This window comes from Sebastes fasciatus, chromosome 3 (assembly GCF_043250625.1).
Source record: "Sebastes fasciatus isolate fSebFas1 chromosome 3, fSebFas1.pri, whole genome shotgun sequence".
NCBI classification, from domain to species: Eukaryota; Metazoa; Chordata; class Actinopteri; order Perciformes; family Sebastidae; genus Sebastes; species Sebastes fasciatus.
Genome location: NC_133797.1, coordinates 29,588,671 through 29,602,710, shown reverse-complemented (window position 1 = coordinate 29,602,710; position 14,040 = coordinate 29,588,671). Strand labels below are relative to the sequence as shown.

General features: G+C 39.5%; 1 protein-coding gene across 1 annotated transcript; it reads left to right on the top strand.

The window, feature by feature from the left end:
• Nucleotides 1-317: 317 nt before the first annotated feature.
• Nucleotides 318-13,567, top strand: ncapg (non-SMC condensin I complex, subunit G). Its single transcript, XM_074630099.1, has 22 exons — nt 318-451; nt 1,607-1,719; nt 2,904-3,158; nt 3,555-3,783; nt 4,098-4,243; nt 4,417-4,501; nt 4,652-4,844; nt 4,937-5,086; nt 6,995-7,135; nt 7,661-7,784; nt 8,142-8,231; nt 9,422-9,610; nt 9,755-9,865; nt 10,306-10,425; nt 10,689-10,925; nt 11,022-11,203; nt 11,432-11,597; nt 11,924-12,094; nt 12,450-12,573; nt 12,856-12,903; nt 13,031-13,097; nt 13,196-13,567. Exons 2-22 carry the CDS (start codon nt 1,612-1,614, stop codon nt 13,320-13,322), a joined length of 3,063 nt encoding a protein of 1,020 aa, XP_074486200.1. The 5' UTR covers nt 318-451; nt 1,607-1,611; the 3' UTR covers nt 13,323-13,567.
• The last annotated feature ends 473 nt before the right edge of the window (nt 13,568-14,040 follow it).

Sequence of the window (14,040 nt, the reverse complement as noted above, 5' to 3'; positions counted from 1 at the left end):
GTGTGTGTGTGCATGTGTATGTGTGTGTCGTCTTTAGCATGAGGTGTGTAGATGTCTTAATATTTGTGTTTTTTTGTGGTCTGTCATATTTTTGTTAATCTTACTGACCAGTCCTTTATACATGTTTGGTTTGATTACCTTTTGATTACCTGAATTCAATGCTGTATTGCTGATTGTATGTCTACATCTCTTCAGTTCAAATAATATTAAAAAAAAAAAAAATAGTTGCCATTTAATTGTTGACTAACTGATCAATCAATTTAATTGTTTTATATTTCAGCTCTGCCTGACCTGTGCAGCAGAGCTACGCCTGCCAGGCTAAATACAGGGCACAGTTAACACAGTATCATACGTCACACGTAATAATCACGTGTCAGTTCTCGCGAGAACACACCAACAGTTGAATTTGAAAACAGGCGGCAGTGTTGCGAGAAAGAAAACGGAAGAAAAGGTACGTTTAAAAAACTCATAAGTTAAATTATCCTCTATAATATAACGTCTGCTTGAATATTCTGATAAATGATGACATAAAGTGTCTCTAGGGAGCTTTATATCGTACAAAGTAGATAGATAAACGTTGTTTTTCTGCCCTTCTTTCAGTGGGAGTTGGTATCGAGGTGTTGGCTAACGAGACACTAGAGCAGCAACCAGTCAGCAGAGTCAGCAACCTTTACTATCAGAAGAGACATTATAGGCAACAATAATAAAACTAAATCAGTCTGGAGCCGCAAAACATTTGATCATTGTGATGAAGGTAACACAGTTTATAGTCTAAGTTAATAGTTTATAAGTCTAATGCAGTGAGGGCTAAAGAGACAATGTACTACGGAGTATTAAGGCCACATTGAGGGAAACACATCTGAGATCTACAGAATAAAGTCATAATATTACGAGAAAAAAGTAATATTAATAATATTATGAGAAAAAAGTCATAACTTTATGAGAATAAAGTCATAATATTACGAGAATAAAAATCGTAATATTACGAGAATAAAGTCATAATATTATGAGAATAAAGTCATAATATTATGAGAATAAAAGTAATATTAATAATATTACGAGAAAAAAGTTGTAATATAACGAGAATAAATTCGTAATATTATGAGAAAAAAGTTGTAATATTATGAGAAAATAGTCGTAATATTATGAAAATAAAGTCATAATATTATGAAAATAAAGTCATAATATTATGAGAATAAAATTATAACTTTACGAGAAAAAAAGTTGTAATATTACGAGATTAAAGTCATAAGTTTACGAGAAAAAATAAAATAACATGTAAAATTACTACTTTATAATATTGACTTTATTCTCGTAATCTCAGATTTATTTTTTCCCCTTAATGTGGCCCTGATACTCCGTCGTACCATAGACCTACAACAATGATAAATAAAAATGAGAATGTAAACAAAAAACAGTTATTAATTTCCATGTTTAAAACCCCACAGGGAGCCACTGGAGAGGAGCTGAAGAGAGCAGGTTGCTTAGTGACCTCTGCTCTAGAGGCGATCAAGCTGCTGCAGTTAGCAGTCAGTTAATACGTCACTCTGCTAGTCACTGTGAGGAGAGTTACTGATTCTGTCTGTTAATGTGGTTTTCTGTGAAGGAAAGATGACTGCAGACAGTGAACTAGACATTAAAGAGGCGTTTCAACGCGCTCAGAAGGGCCACAACAACAAGGCGAAGCTGGTGGCGAGTCTGAACAGCCGCTACAACAAGGTGAGAGCTGTCTGGTGATATGTGCAGCTATTATATGTACTCTCTCTACAGGGTTTATTGTTATTGTTTAGACACACCACGCTCACTCATTGGTTTAAATCCTAATGTGGAAAAAAAATTGGATGTATTATTATTTTGTTCATTTTGAAACAACAGAATAAACGTCCAGGATCCCAAAGAGCATTGGAAAAGTCACAATGTCTGAGGTTCTCTACAGTTCAACAATACTGAGCATCAGAGACTTGACATGTCAGTGGGCTAAACTGTGTAAACGTTTTTACACATTTATCTCAAGAATATTATTTAGGAACTGTGCATGATAAACACACAAAAAAATCATTTTTTTATTTTAGATACTACGTTTATTGTTTTTTTATTCATTTTGAAACAACAGAACAAACATTCACAAACGTCCCCAATTATAACATTCTCGGTACAAAGAAACTTAACAAACCTAATATTAATATAAAATAAGCCAGTATAGAAACAGGAAAAAACATATTATATACAAAAAATAGATAAATAAGTAAAAATAATATACACAAGTAAAAAAAAAAATTAAAAACAATAAAATAAAATCCATTTATATATACAGTGCCTTCAGAAAGTATTCAGACCACTTCACTTTTTTTCATATTTTGTTATGTTGCAGCCTTATGCTAAAATCAATAAAATATTTTTTTTCCCTCATCAATGCACCACGATGACAAAGCGAAAACAGAATTTTAGAAATTTTTGCAAATTTATTAAAAGAAAAACTGAAATATCACATTGACATAAGTAAGTGAGTTTTTAAAAGTTGCGACAGAGTTTGCAGCCCTGATCTCCTCAGGCAGGTCATTACATAGTCTAGGTGGTAAAAGTTAGTGGCAAACAGAAAAGTTTTAATCCATAATTTAAAAGTATTTATGTTGGAGCAGACCTTAAGTTTGTTCCAAATATGTGGTGCATAGAAACTGAAAGCTGCTTCTCTGTGTTTTGTTTTGACCCTGGGGACAGTATGCTAACAGAGAGGTCTGGATGGTTATCTATTCTGTTGTGAATGAATATTACCAAAACTCATGACTTGGTTTCAGACATTGCCCATTTCCACCACCTCTTTTTTTTTTTTTTAAACCTAAACTATTGTTTCTCCTGGTTTGCATCCCCTTGTCTTTGATGACATTCTCTATTTCCTTCTCCAGCTCGAGGACAAGACACTTTTCCACGAGGAGTTTGTCCACTACCTGAAGTACGCCATGATTGTCTACAAGCGTGAACCTACAGTTGAAAATGTCATGGAGTTTGTTGCGAGGTTTGCCACGAGTTTCCAGCCTCCACCTAAAACAGAGGAGGAGGAGCAGCAGAAGGAGGATGAGGAGGAGGAGGAGGAGGAGGAAGAAGAAGATGCTGAGGATGATCATCCATTTTTGAGTTTCCTCTTCAACTTCCTGTTGGAGGTATAATCATTATTACAACAATGTATGCACATTATGTGTGCTAAATAATTACAAGAGATCCACTTTGTGACAGATAAATGTTAATCATTTATAGAAACTGTTAACCTCAATACATTTCCCTACATTGATAACAAAAGCCTCTCTGACTTTGAGCATTTGTTGTTCAGACAAGCCCTGAAATGACCGATGTGTCGACTGCCTCTTAATCAGATTTTGTCCTGTCCCATTTGTCTCCTCTCTCTTCCTGTTGGACTCCATTTGTTTCTCACTTCTACACTTTCCTTTGATTCATGTCCACTCTTGTTTCTCCCCAATCCTATGTCTCGCTCCTCTTTTTCCACTTCTCTGTCCCAAACTGTTTGTTCTGCTGCATTTTCTGTCTTCCTTTCTTCTCAGTCTCACAAAGCCAGTAGCCATGCGGTGCGTTTCCGCGTGTGCCAGCTGATCAACAAGTTGCTGGGCAGTATGGCGGAGAATGCCCAGATAGACGACGACCTCTTTGATCACATCCACCAGGCCATGCTGGTCCGTGTCACTGACAAGTTCCCCAATGTGAGGATTCAGGCTGCGTTGGCCATGACGCGTCTACAACAACCAAAGGATCCTGACTGTCCAACCATCAACGGTTCGATGTTGTTTTTCTATCCCTGCCTGCTTTATTCTTGATTTGACAGAATACACTCGAGCAAATGCAGAAAATATTATCATTGTTTAACTGTGAGATATGCTGCCTCCAGGACATTTCTTTAAGACATTTAAATTGTTTACCAGTGTGAGTGGGTGTTCCAGCTCACTTCATGGCCTTGTATTCTTAGTATATACTTTAATCACCACTCATTGAAGTAGCCTTTGTTTTTCTCTGATTTGATATGTATGTTTTTATTTCTTTCTCTTTGTCATTGGCCCTCTGTCTAATAGTCTATTTCTTTCACTGTTCAGCTTACATGTTGATTCTGGAAAATGATTCTAATGCTGAGGTGCGACGTGCCGTTCTTTCCTGCATTGCGATGTCCCCTCGCACCCTCCCCAAAGTACTCAAACGCACCCGGGACATCAAAGAGAACGTCCGCAAGCTCGCCTACCAGGTATCCACAAATACAGTCAAATGATCCTGTATTAATTTGTGCGCACACATGCACAGTACATCAACCGATAACAACATAATAAAGTTGTTGTCTTGACATAATTGAATACTCGTTCTTGTTAAACGTTTTGAATTGAGGTTTGAACTTTCTATCTTCTGTTTTCTATTTTGAAGGTTCTGGCTGACAAAGTTCACATTAAAGCTATGACCATCGCACAGAGAGTTAATCTACTGCAGCAGGGCCTCCATGACACCTCAGGTAATAATGATTTCTGTGCCTGTTTACATTTTCACACTTTCAGCAAGCAAAAAAATTCTGTTAAAACATTTTGTGTCGATCAACTGCTTGTTTCAGCTCTAAATTCCATCGTGTCCATTTAACGTGTCTGATTGTCTGTGTGTGTTGTAGAAGCGGTGAGGGAGGTGGTCTGTTCTCGCGTACTGCCGGCCTGGTTGCTTCGGCTGGACGGTAACGTCATAGACCTGCTCCACAGGTTGGATGTAGAGAACTGTTCCCAAACAGCTCTGGACACACTCAAAGCCATCTTTAAAGGCACACCTACCGAAGAACTGCTGCAGAACGATACGCAACTCGACAACAGGTAGACTTCTAACTCTGTCTCTCTGCCTCTCGCATGGTATCACATAATTAATGAAAATGTCTGAAGTTGTCGATTATGTGTGTTTTCAACAGGAAGCTGATCCCAGCTGACTCTCTGTCCTGTGAGAACGTGCTTTACTGGAGAGCTCTGTGTGAGTTCATCAAGGCTAAAGGAGACGATGGTGATGAAATGCTGGAGAAAGTGTTACCAGATGCTGCCACTTATGCCGAATACCTCTCTGGGTGAGAGAAGAGACCGTTCACTGTATTACTTTTTGTAGTTTTCTTGCTGTCAGCTGCATATTTTAGCCCTTTCTCTGTTTTATATCATAGTAAATTGAATATCTTTGCGTTTTGGATTCAAAACAAAAATGTAAAGACATCACCTTGAACTTTAAAAAAGTGATGGACATTTTTCACTATTTTCTGACATTTTATCGACCAAACAATCAATCGATAATGAAAATAATCATCAGTTGCAGCCCTATTGTAGTTAAATGATTGTTTCACAAAAAGTCTGTCTTCAAAAAATGATCAGGTGTCCATATGAACACTGAAACAGGTTTTTTAATAATTCGTCCTGTTCATACAGGACATTAAAACATCCTTTTCTAATGCTTTCAATGTGGGACAAAAACCCAGTCCTTCTTTTATGCAAAAAAAAACCATTCAAAACTTAATCCAAAGTTAATACGTTTCTTCAGCAGACTGCATTAGACAAATCAACTAGTTGTTACAGTTCCTCCACTGCAGCTCAGAATGGAAACACAATATGGGGAAACTCTCCTAAAAAGCTGCAACTTTGGAATATATTTACTTTGATTTGTCTAACTCAGTCTGCCAAAGCTTCATATTAACATCAGATAAAGCCTAGAATATATTTTTGCACAGAGTGAGGACTGTGGATTTTGTCCCCCATCACTTATATTGAAAGGGCTTTAAGAAGGGATCTTTTTTTAACAGGAGGTATGATTACAGATAGCAAAAACTGTTGTTCATATGGTCACCTGACTGTTGTTTTAAGACGGACTTGAAAGACTGTGAACCTTTGTCTGAGTAGTTAATGTATTTACTTTGTGATGCTCAGAGCTGAACACATAACAGTCTCCATAATGCTCATCTTGTTACTCAGGTATCTGAATGCAGGTCCAGTGTTCTCAGAGGAGCTCTTTCTGTATGTAACTGTGTGGCTAACTCATTGCTTATGTTCAGCTTAACCTGGCTAGTTTGTTTATAGTGTGGCATTTATATAAAAACAGACAATCCCAGAAAAACAAGGATGACAATTTCTGTTGATGCTCAGTACTCTTGTGAGTCTTTTTTTATAATTTACAGTATCAAAAACAGCTGTGATCAATTTAATCAATTTAGGTCCTTTCAAATTTTGATAACAATATATATAACGATAAAGCATGTTTCCTGTTAAATCAATAAATAGTCCACATGGTAAAGCCTATTTTTGCATACTCTTGTGTGAATTAAATACTTTAAAAAGTATCGAGTATTTTCTCATTTGAAGAACTTGAGTGCAAAATTAACAATTTTAAGTGAAATTATAGATAAAAAAGAAATAAAGAAAGGACTAGCTTATATTACTATAGAAACAATGTACAAAAATATATACAATAGACATTTTTACATTGTTTTGACGATATATATCGTCATATTGCCCAGGCAAAACTCAAAATTTGTTGCTTGTAATTTTATATTGACTTCCAAATATGACTTTTAGCATAAATCACGAATATCATCCTTTCTATGCATCAATGTAGAAGCTTTTTTACCACCCGCCTAATGCTCGTGATGCTGTAGTGTGAAATGCTCCTTAATTAAATTTGCTCTAACTACGTGGCACGCTTAACATTTATCTGATCATAAAATATATTTATTAATATGTTTTAAATCAGTGACCAGTTGCAGGTTTGTATGAATCACTCTGATAGCCGATAGTGTGTGTGTGTAGCTGGTGTGTAGCTTTGGCTTGTAGGTAGTGCTGGTGCTGTGTTTAGCTACCTACAGTATTATATTTAATATGATTGTGCTATTTTATCTGAGATGTAGCGCTGTGATCCTGGTGCCTGAGGACAGCATTATCTAATCTGACCGTGCTCTGACAGCTGTTGTAATCTCTCGTGACTCTGCCTGTTGCAGATATCTGAAGGCGGTGCCTTTGCTGTCAGAGGAACAGAGGGCCGACTTTAACCAGCTGGAGCTCGTCATGACCAAGGAGTTCATCTCCCAGCAGCTCATCCATCTCATCGGATGTCTGGACACCAATGAGGAGGGCGGCAGGTGAGACGAGGAACAGAGTGGTGTTGGTAAAATGATAAACAGACAACACAAGGGATGTATGCATAGTACTGTATATCAAAACCCTTCATAGATTCAGTTGACAGACCAATCAGGCAGAATAGTGAACAATGACTGAAAGTATAAATTCATTATCAAAATAGTTGTTGATTCATTTTCTGTTGATCGACTAATCAATTAATCGACAACGCTTCAAATGTTGTCTCGTTAAAGTAATGGAGTTCTTAGACTGTGAGCTGATTGGTTAGTTAGATCTAATCTGGTTAGATGTTGTTGATTGTTGCAGCTATTCTCTTTCAATTTGTGAGATTCAGACAATGTATTGAAATCTACACTCTGTTCATATAGTTTGGTAAGAGATCTATAGTGTCAGTAATGTGAAACGGCTCCAGCTCTATTTTATTGTGCTTGTCAAACTCCTTAATTTTGTCCAGTTTGCCAGATATCATCATCAGCTTGTTGAGGTGTTTCTAGTCAGACTTGTTGTGTTGCATCATGTTTTTGTAGGAAGCGCGTGTCGGCCGTCTTGCAGGAGATGTTGGCTCTTCCACAGACTCCCTCCTCCCTCGTCTCCCTTCTCACCGAGAAACTCCTCACCCTCATCCCTGATGACCACAGACGCATTCAGACTGTAAGATTAAATGTGAACATTTTCACTGCTGTGAATTCAGTGTTAATTTAATCCACGCTGTGCTTCTCTTCCACACACAACACAAGACATGTGTGCATTTATCAAAACCCTTCATAGATTCAGTTGACAGACCAATTAGGCAGAAATTAAAATGTAAAAGCTGGATTTATTCATTAATGTTTCCAGATGGACACACTTTGACGGGGGGTTGGATTATTGTGCTGATGAATACATGAATTAAACTGCCCTAAAGGCCTTTTGTCTGAGATGTTACAAGATTAAACAGCTTTCCCATTCAGTGTTGTTATCATCACCACTGAGATTGATGCCTGAACGAGCTGGCTTTGTGTTACACAGGTGGCAGAAATCATCTCCGACGTGAGGGAGCCCATCATGGAGGCCAGTCAGCCGGTGGATCAGAACGTGAGCCGTCGGCAGCAGGTCCAGGTGGGCGACGCTCTGCCAAATGAAAGCACACAGAAACAATTAGATTCAGTAATCCCTTCCAAATACTCTACAGCTTTTAGGATGGATGAAAACACCACATATTGGCGCATTGCTAGATTGTATATGGTAGAAAAGTTATAATTATTACAAAGCTACAGAAAGATTAATTTGCTACAAATAGATATTGCATTTTCCTTTATTATGAATGACCCAATCAACTTAATATATGAAAGGTTACATAATCTAAAATTGAGATAACTAACAAACCATCTTTTTTATTTTGAAGTCTTGTCTTTTCCCTCTCTGTCTGTTTCTATTTGTCTATCCCTCTGTACCTCCAGCTGGCAAATGGTTTGTATTTGGATGCAGTGCAAAGTGCAAGTACCAATCTGGTTTTAGCCTGGTTAATCCTTTTTTTTTTTTAAATGTTTTCCTTTATTTGGGATCACATTACAGCAGACTGTTCACACAGTCATCTTTGCTTTACTTTTACAGAATGATCCAGCTTTTCAGCTTTTTACAATTTTAAAAATAGAACACAAACATGTGACATGTAGTGTTTTTCATTCGAGATAAAAAAAAAAAAATACACAAATTGAATTGTAGGAAATAAGACAAAAAGGAAATATACTTTTTAAACTTCTCCCAAATTCCTTCATATTATTTCCTGAGGCCTCATGGAGAATGTGATTCATAAATCATACCATACCAGTCTTCTATAGATGGGCTGTCTGGTTTAAGCCATTTCTTTGTAATTGCTTTTCTAGTTTTCCCTTTTTAATATCAGTTTTCATCATGACATTTTTTTCCTTATTTAACCTCAGTGGAAGTCGGTGGTTAGCTACAGTAGGAACCCTGATAGGCACAGAGGGATTGCTCACAACATTTTCAATACATCTCCCCTCTCCGTCTTTCAACACTCAAAGTATGTAATATCTTGGAGGCCAAACAGCTGCAGAGGATGTTAATCCTTGCCCAAGTGAATAACTTCCATCACTTCTGAGCACCTGCTCTCTCTGTCAGTAAAGGCAAAGTAGGCTCTAGAGGGCTGTTACCTGGCTCAGAGCCCCAGGTGTTGTTGTTTTTCCTGTAAATGGAGGTTCAGTTGCTCGTCTCAACCGTCAAGAGTCCTCTGGAGTGTATTTCAGCGGAGGAATGACTCTCCCCTCTCCTGTTTATGCCCCCTCCAGCTAGCAGAGGTGAAGGTGCGTATCTTGGAGGCTAAACAAAGCCTGGAGGACAGTATCACCGCCCAGGACTTCGGCCGCGCTGCGGAGCTGAAGGACTCCATCACAGAGCTCGAGAACCGCCGGAACCAGATCATACAGGAAGCAGCAGAGAGCAGCCAGCCGATCGACAAGGAGGTCCGCGCTGAGAAGGTACTTTAACCACACATGAAGCACCGCCTCTGTGTCTTTACATGTTATTTAATGTAATTTACCCTCTGAAGTTTAAAAGATGTTCCTCCTCCTGGCATTTAATGTGGAAAGCTCTTAACACTTTGTGGTTTTCTGTTTTGTCAGAATGACCCGGAGACTCTTCTGAGGTGTCTAACAATGTGTGCGGAACTGCTGAAGCAGATGAGCATCAAGACACGGATCGGTCCAACCATAAGCGCCTTAATGTCCTCACTGGTATAAACCCACACTGTGCACACATCGTCATATTTTTCCCTTCAGTGTGACTGTAGGCGTACAGATCACAAGCTCCAAGTTACCTGTTACAGCATATATGGCCTGCCAAGGACATTTGTCAATAGTCCCTTTAGTGCCAGTGAACGCAGTGTGTAATCTGTTACACATCTCTTTTATTTACAAGTCTACATTCCCTCCTCTGATTGGAGAGCATACATTTTCAGTACCACACAACCTGAAAGTTGAAATATATGATGCGTTAAATCAGTGGTTCTCAATTCTCTGATGGTGCTTACCTCTTTAACTCTTCTTCATCTGTGATTATTTGCTTATTGTTTGTTTTTATCATGTCATATTAGCAAACATTTGAGGAGGTATATGGAGGGAAGTAGAGTCAGTAAAAGTGGATTGATGATGTCACTATTTTCTCCATGTGTCAGGTCCTGCCCAGTATAGCAAATGCTCACCCTGCTGTCCGTAACATGGCCGTGGTGTGTCTGGGAACGTGCACTCTGCACAGCAAGGATCTGGCCAAAACCCACATGGTCCTGCTGCTGCAGGTAATGTTGTGTATTATAATGTGTATGTAATGTGTATTTTATCCATCTCAGATTAAAACATATTTATAAACAAGCTTCATGTTAAACAGTAGGTTGACCCAAATTAGAAAAAGAAAAAAACTTTCATGACTAGATACTACTAAATGGAAAATCATATTTTTATAATTTTGGTTCACTGACCCAAAAACACAGACATGAATCAAGTACTGCCAGTACAGACATTGTAGAATAATGTATGTGTGTGTATGTGTGTGTGTTTTCAGATTGCCCAGCTGGATGAGGTAAAGATTCGTATCAGTGCTCTGCGGGCCATCATCGACCTGCTGCTGCTCTTTGGCTTCCAGCTGCTCTCTGAAACAGCTGCCACTCAGACAGCTCCGCTACCCCAATCACCAGACAGTCAGGAGGAGGACGCACCAGCGGCTGAGGAGAAAGGAGACGCACCGGAGGACACCGCACAGAGTATACTTGTGATGCTCTCTGAGTTCTTGGACAGTGAGGTGTGAGGCTAATAAACAGAAGTATCTAGTTATCCTGGATGTTAAGTAGCCAAAGTCAGGTTTATTGAATCATCTGTGTGTGTTCAACATTTACAGGTGTCTGACCTGCGCACAGAGACAGCGGAGGGCCTGGCCAAACTAATGTACACCGGCCGCATCTCCAGCGCCAAGATGCTCTCCCGTCTGGTGTTGCTGTGGTACAATCCTGTCACTGAGGACGACACCCGACTACGGCACTGCCTCGGCGTCTTTTTCCAACTCTACGCCCGCGAGAGCAGGTCAGACACGCACACATACACAGAAAACCATGAGCTATGTGGTTAATTTAACTTATTACACCTGTGTTTTTCCCCATTCTCCTATTATTAGTAGGATTACTTGCCTAGGTGAAGTTATTAGTTATGCAATATAAACTAATATGGAGTGTGTCAGTATGTCAAAAAAGTCCAATTTATAAAAAAATAAAAAAAGTCATAGTATAATATGTCATAAATTGTGTGTATTAGGGCGCACCAGGAGGTCCTGGAGGAGGGCTTCCTGCCGACCGTTCGGACTCTGATGAATGCACCAGCCACCTCTCCACTAGCTGAGGTGGATATTAACAATGTGGTTGAGCTACTTGTCGAGCTGACCCGTCCAAGTGCACTTATTAAGCCCTCAACTAACACAGAGGTAAGAAACATCCCCGGAACTACTGGAAACCCTCTGGGATCAATCTGGATTGTTCATTATTAGTGTTCATGTTTTTTATTGGCCCTCTGAGCTATTCATCATATTGCTTTTCCTCCCACAAATGCATATTAATTTCTTCCAACACTGATGAAGTCTGCAAATTGTTCTCTTGAATGCTTCAGTTCACGTTAGAGCATGCAGAGCTTTAATTCACAATTGTTTGAGTAAACTATTACTCTATACTACATATTATCTGGAAGGCTTAATTTGGTAAAGGCTCAATGAGGCAAAAACAAATTGAATTTACTGAGTGCGTATGTGTTTAGGAGGCGGTGTCTGTCCATGATTACATGGCGGTGCGTATGTGTGGGGAGATGTTGAAGGACCCCACGGCCCCCGAGGTGCGTCTCTATGCCAAGACTCTAAGCAACCTGGAGCTCACCAGAGATGAGACCGTCAGGAAAGACCTGCAGGCGCTGCTGCAGCAGCTTGTACAGGTAACATACAAACACTTCAGAATAAGAGTCTACAGTCATACTGGCAGCTCTGTGAGGCTGTACTTGGGCACAGCAATGCTTTAAGCTAAACACTAACATGCTGATGTTTAAAGGTGCTTTATACGATATTCAGAGCATTAAACAGATTACCTGTCTCATGTCTGTACAAAATGTCAAGGCAATCCATCGAAACATTGCTGTGAATATCTCAACCAACAGAACGACATACATTGCTATCTCTAGAATCAGGTCGCTAAGAACACACAGCCCCTCGTACTGTTTCATGCATCCATATATCTGCCTCTTGAAAGGCCCGACGTGTCATTTCTCCTCTTCCCGTCCTTCTTTTCTTCAGGTGGTGAAGGATCGTGTCTGTCTCCGTGCTCTGGAGAAAATTATTTATCAGCTGGTGGACTCAAAAGAGCAGGCTGAGCTCCTCAGCGCCAGCGCACTGCAACCGTTGGACGTCAACGCAGATGGTACACATGCAAACACAGCGACAGTCTGTATAAATGACAACCTGACATCCTGCTGAGCATCCGTAACAACTGTTGCCTCCTTGGTGCCTGTGTCTAACTAGATTTACACCACACACATTTGTGACAAATCTTCCCTGTAAAAGGATTATGTCTTATTACCAGACTGTTGCTAAGTGGATTAAAAATGCCGCTACATCCCATTCGGTGTCTGTCAAGACAAGAATACAGCTAGCACAGAGAGGAACTGCACAAATATGAATTTTCTCTTCATCTCTTTCACAGAGGCTGCAACAGACGATCCATCTAAATCTGCCAAGAGAGCCAAAAGAGGTAATACACTTTCTGCATGCTCATCTTAAACCGCAGTTGTTCACTATATTTTTAGAGCTCTTCTCGTCTACCTGAGTCAAGGAGTTGACTCAGCACTGTGAGGTAACCTGAGCGTTTGTTTGCACAGGTCAGAGGAGAGTCTGCACAGCCAAAGGCAGAAGGCCGAGCAGGAGGGCAGAGTCGTCAGAGGAGAGGTGAGTCGGCACATGACGAATTCCCTTTAGAAATATGTATACCTATACGATGCATACATGATTCATATTTATCTGCTCCTTTTTTGTTTTGGCCACAGCGATGGAGAAAATGTTCCAGAGGCAGTATCTTTGGTGCGTCCATCACGGAGGGCAAAGACTGCAGCTCTGGAGAAGACAAAGCTGGATCTCAACCCTCTCATCAACCAGGAAGCTAATGTGTCGTAGAGGTCAGGTTATGAACAGTGAACGCAACATTTTTTATCTTTTAACTGGTGTTTAAGTACTTCAGTCTAATATGCGGAGCTATTGACTTACTCTTTTATAGTAAAATTGACATCAGTAAGTGTGACTGAACCTTCAGACTTGGAGCCTTTACAATTGGGTCACCTTTTTTATATGTTGTCATATTACTTCTTTCACTTCTGTATGTTTTGTCATTATATATATCAATAAAGCTTTTCCCAAACCAATGTCAGTATGAACATTAGTTAGTAGAGCAGAGGCCTGTACTACAGAGCAGGATTTGGAGTTAGCGAGGTAACTTCAAGGTTAACCCTGGGTTTTCCATCATACGACGGTGGTTATGTTCCAGATCAAGAGGTCAACTCGTATAAAAGCACCGCCTACTGACCAATCAAAGTTTGGTGCACAGATCGTAATATAATATTACCCAAATACGAAGTTAAACACATAATTCAGCCTAAAAGCAACAGTTTAAACAAATGCAGTAAGGACAGATGGCTGTATGTTGTGGGTGCTTACTGCTTTGAATTGTTTTTATATATTTTTTTTTTTACTTGCTCTCAAGTCAATTTCACACCACCAGAGACGGGGACGCAGCTGAAAGAAGGCTGAAATAGTCACGTCATTATCAAAGGGCATAATGAAGTGTAATTTAAATATAGCTGTATAGCTATTTATACATCACTGACCCATCTAGACG

Coding starts and splice junctions, on each gene's coding strand:
- ncapg (XM_074630099.1), top strand. CDS start 1,612: ATGACTGCAGACAGTGAACTAGACATTAAAGAGGCGTTTCAACGCGCT. Junction 7,136..7,660: donor ACCAATGAGGAGGGCGGCAG/GTGAGACGAGGA, acceptor ATGTTTTTGTAG/GAAGCGCGTGTCGGCCGTCT. Junction 11,598..11,923: donor AGCCCTCAACTAACACAGAG/GTAAGAAACATC, acceptor GTATGTGTTTAG/GAGGCGGTGTCTGTCCATGA.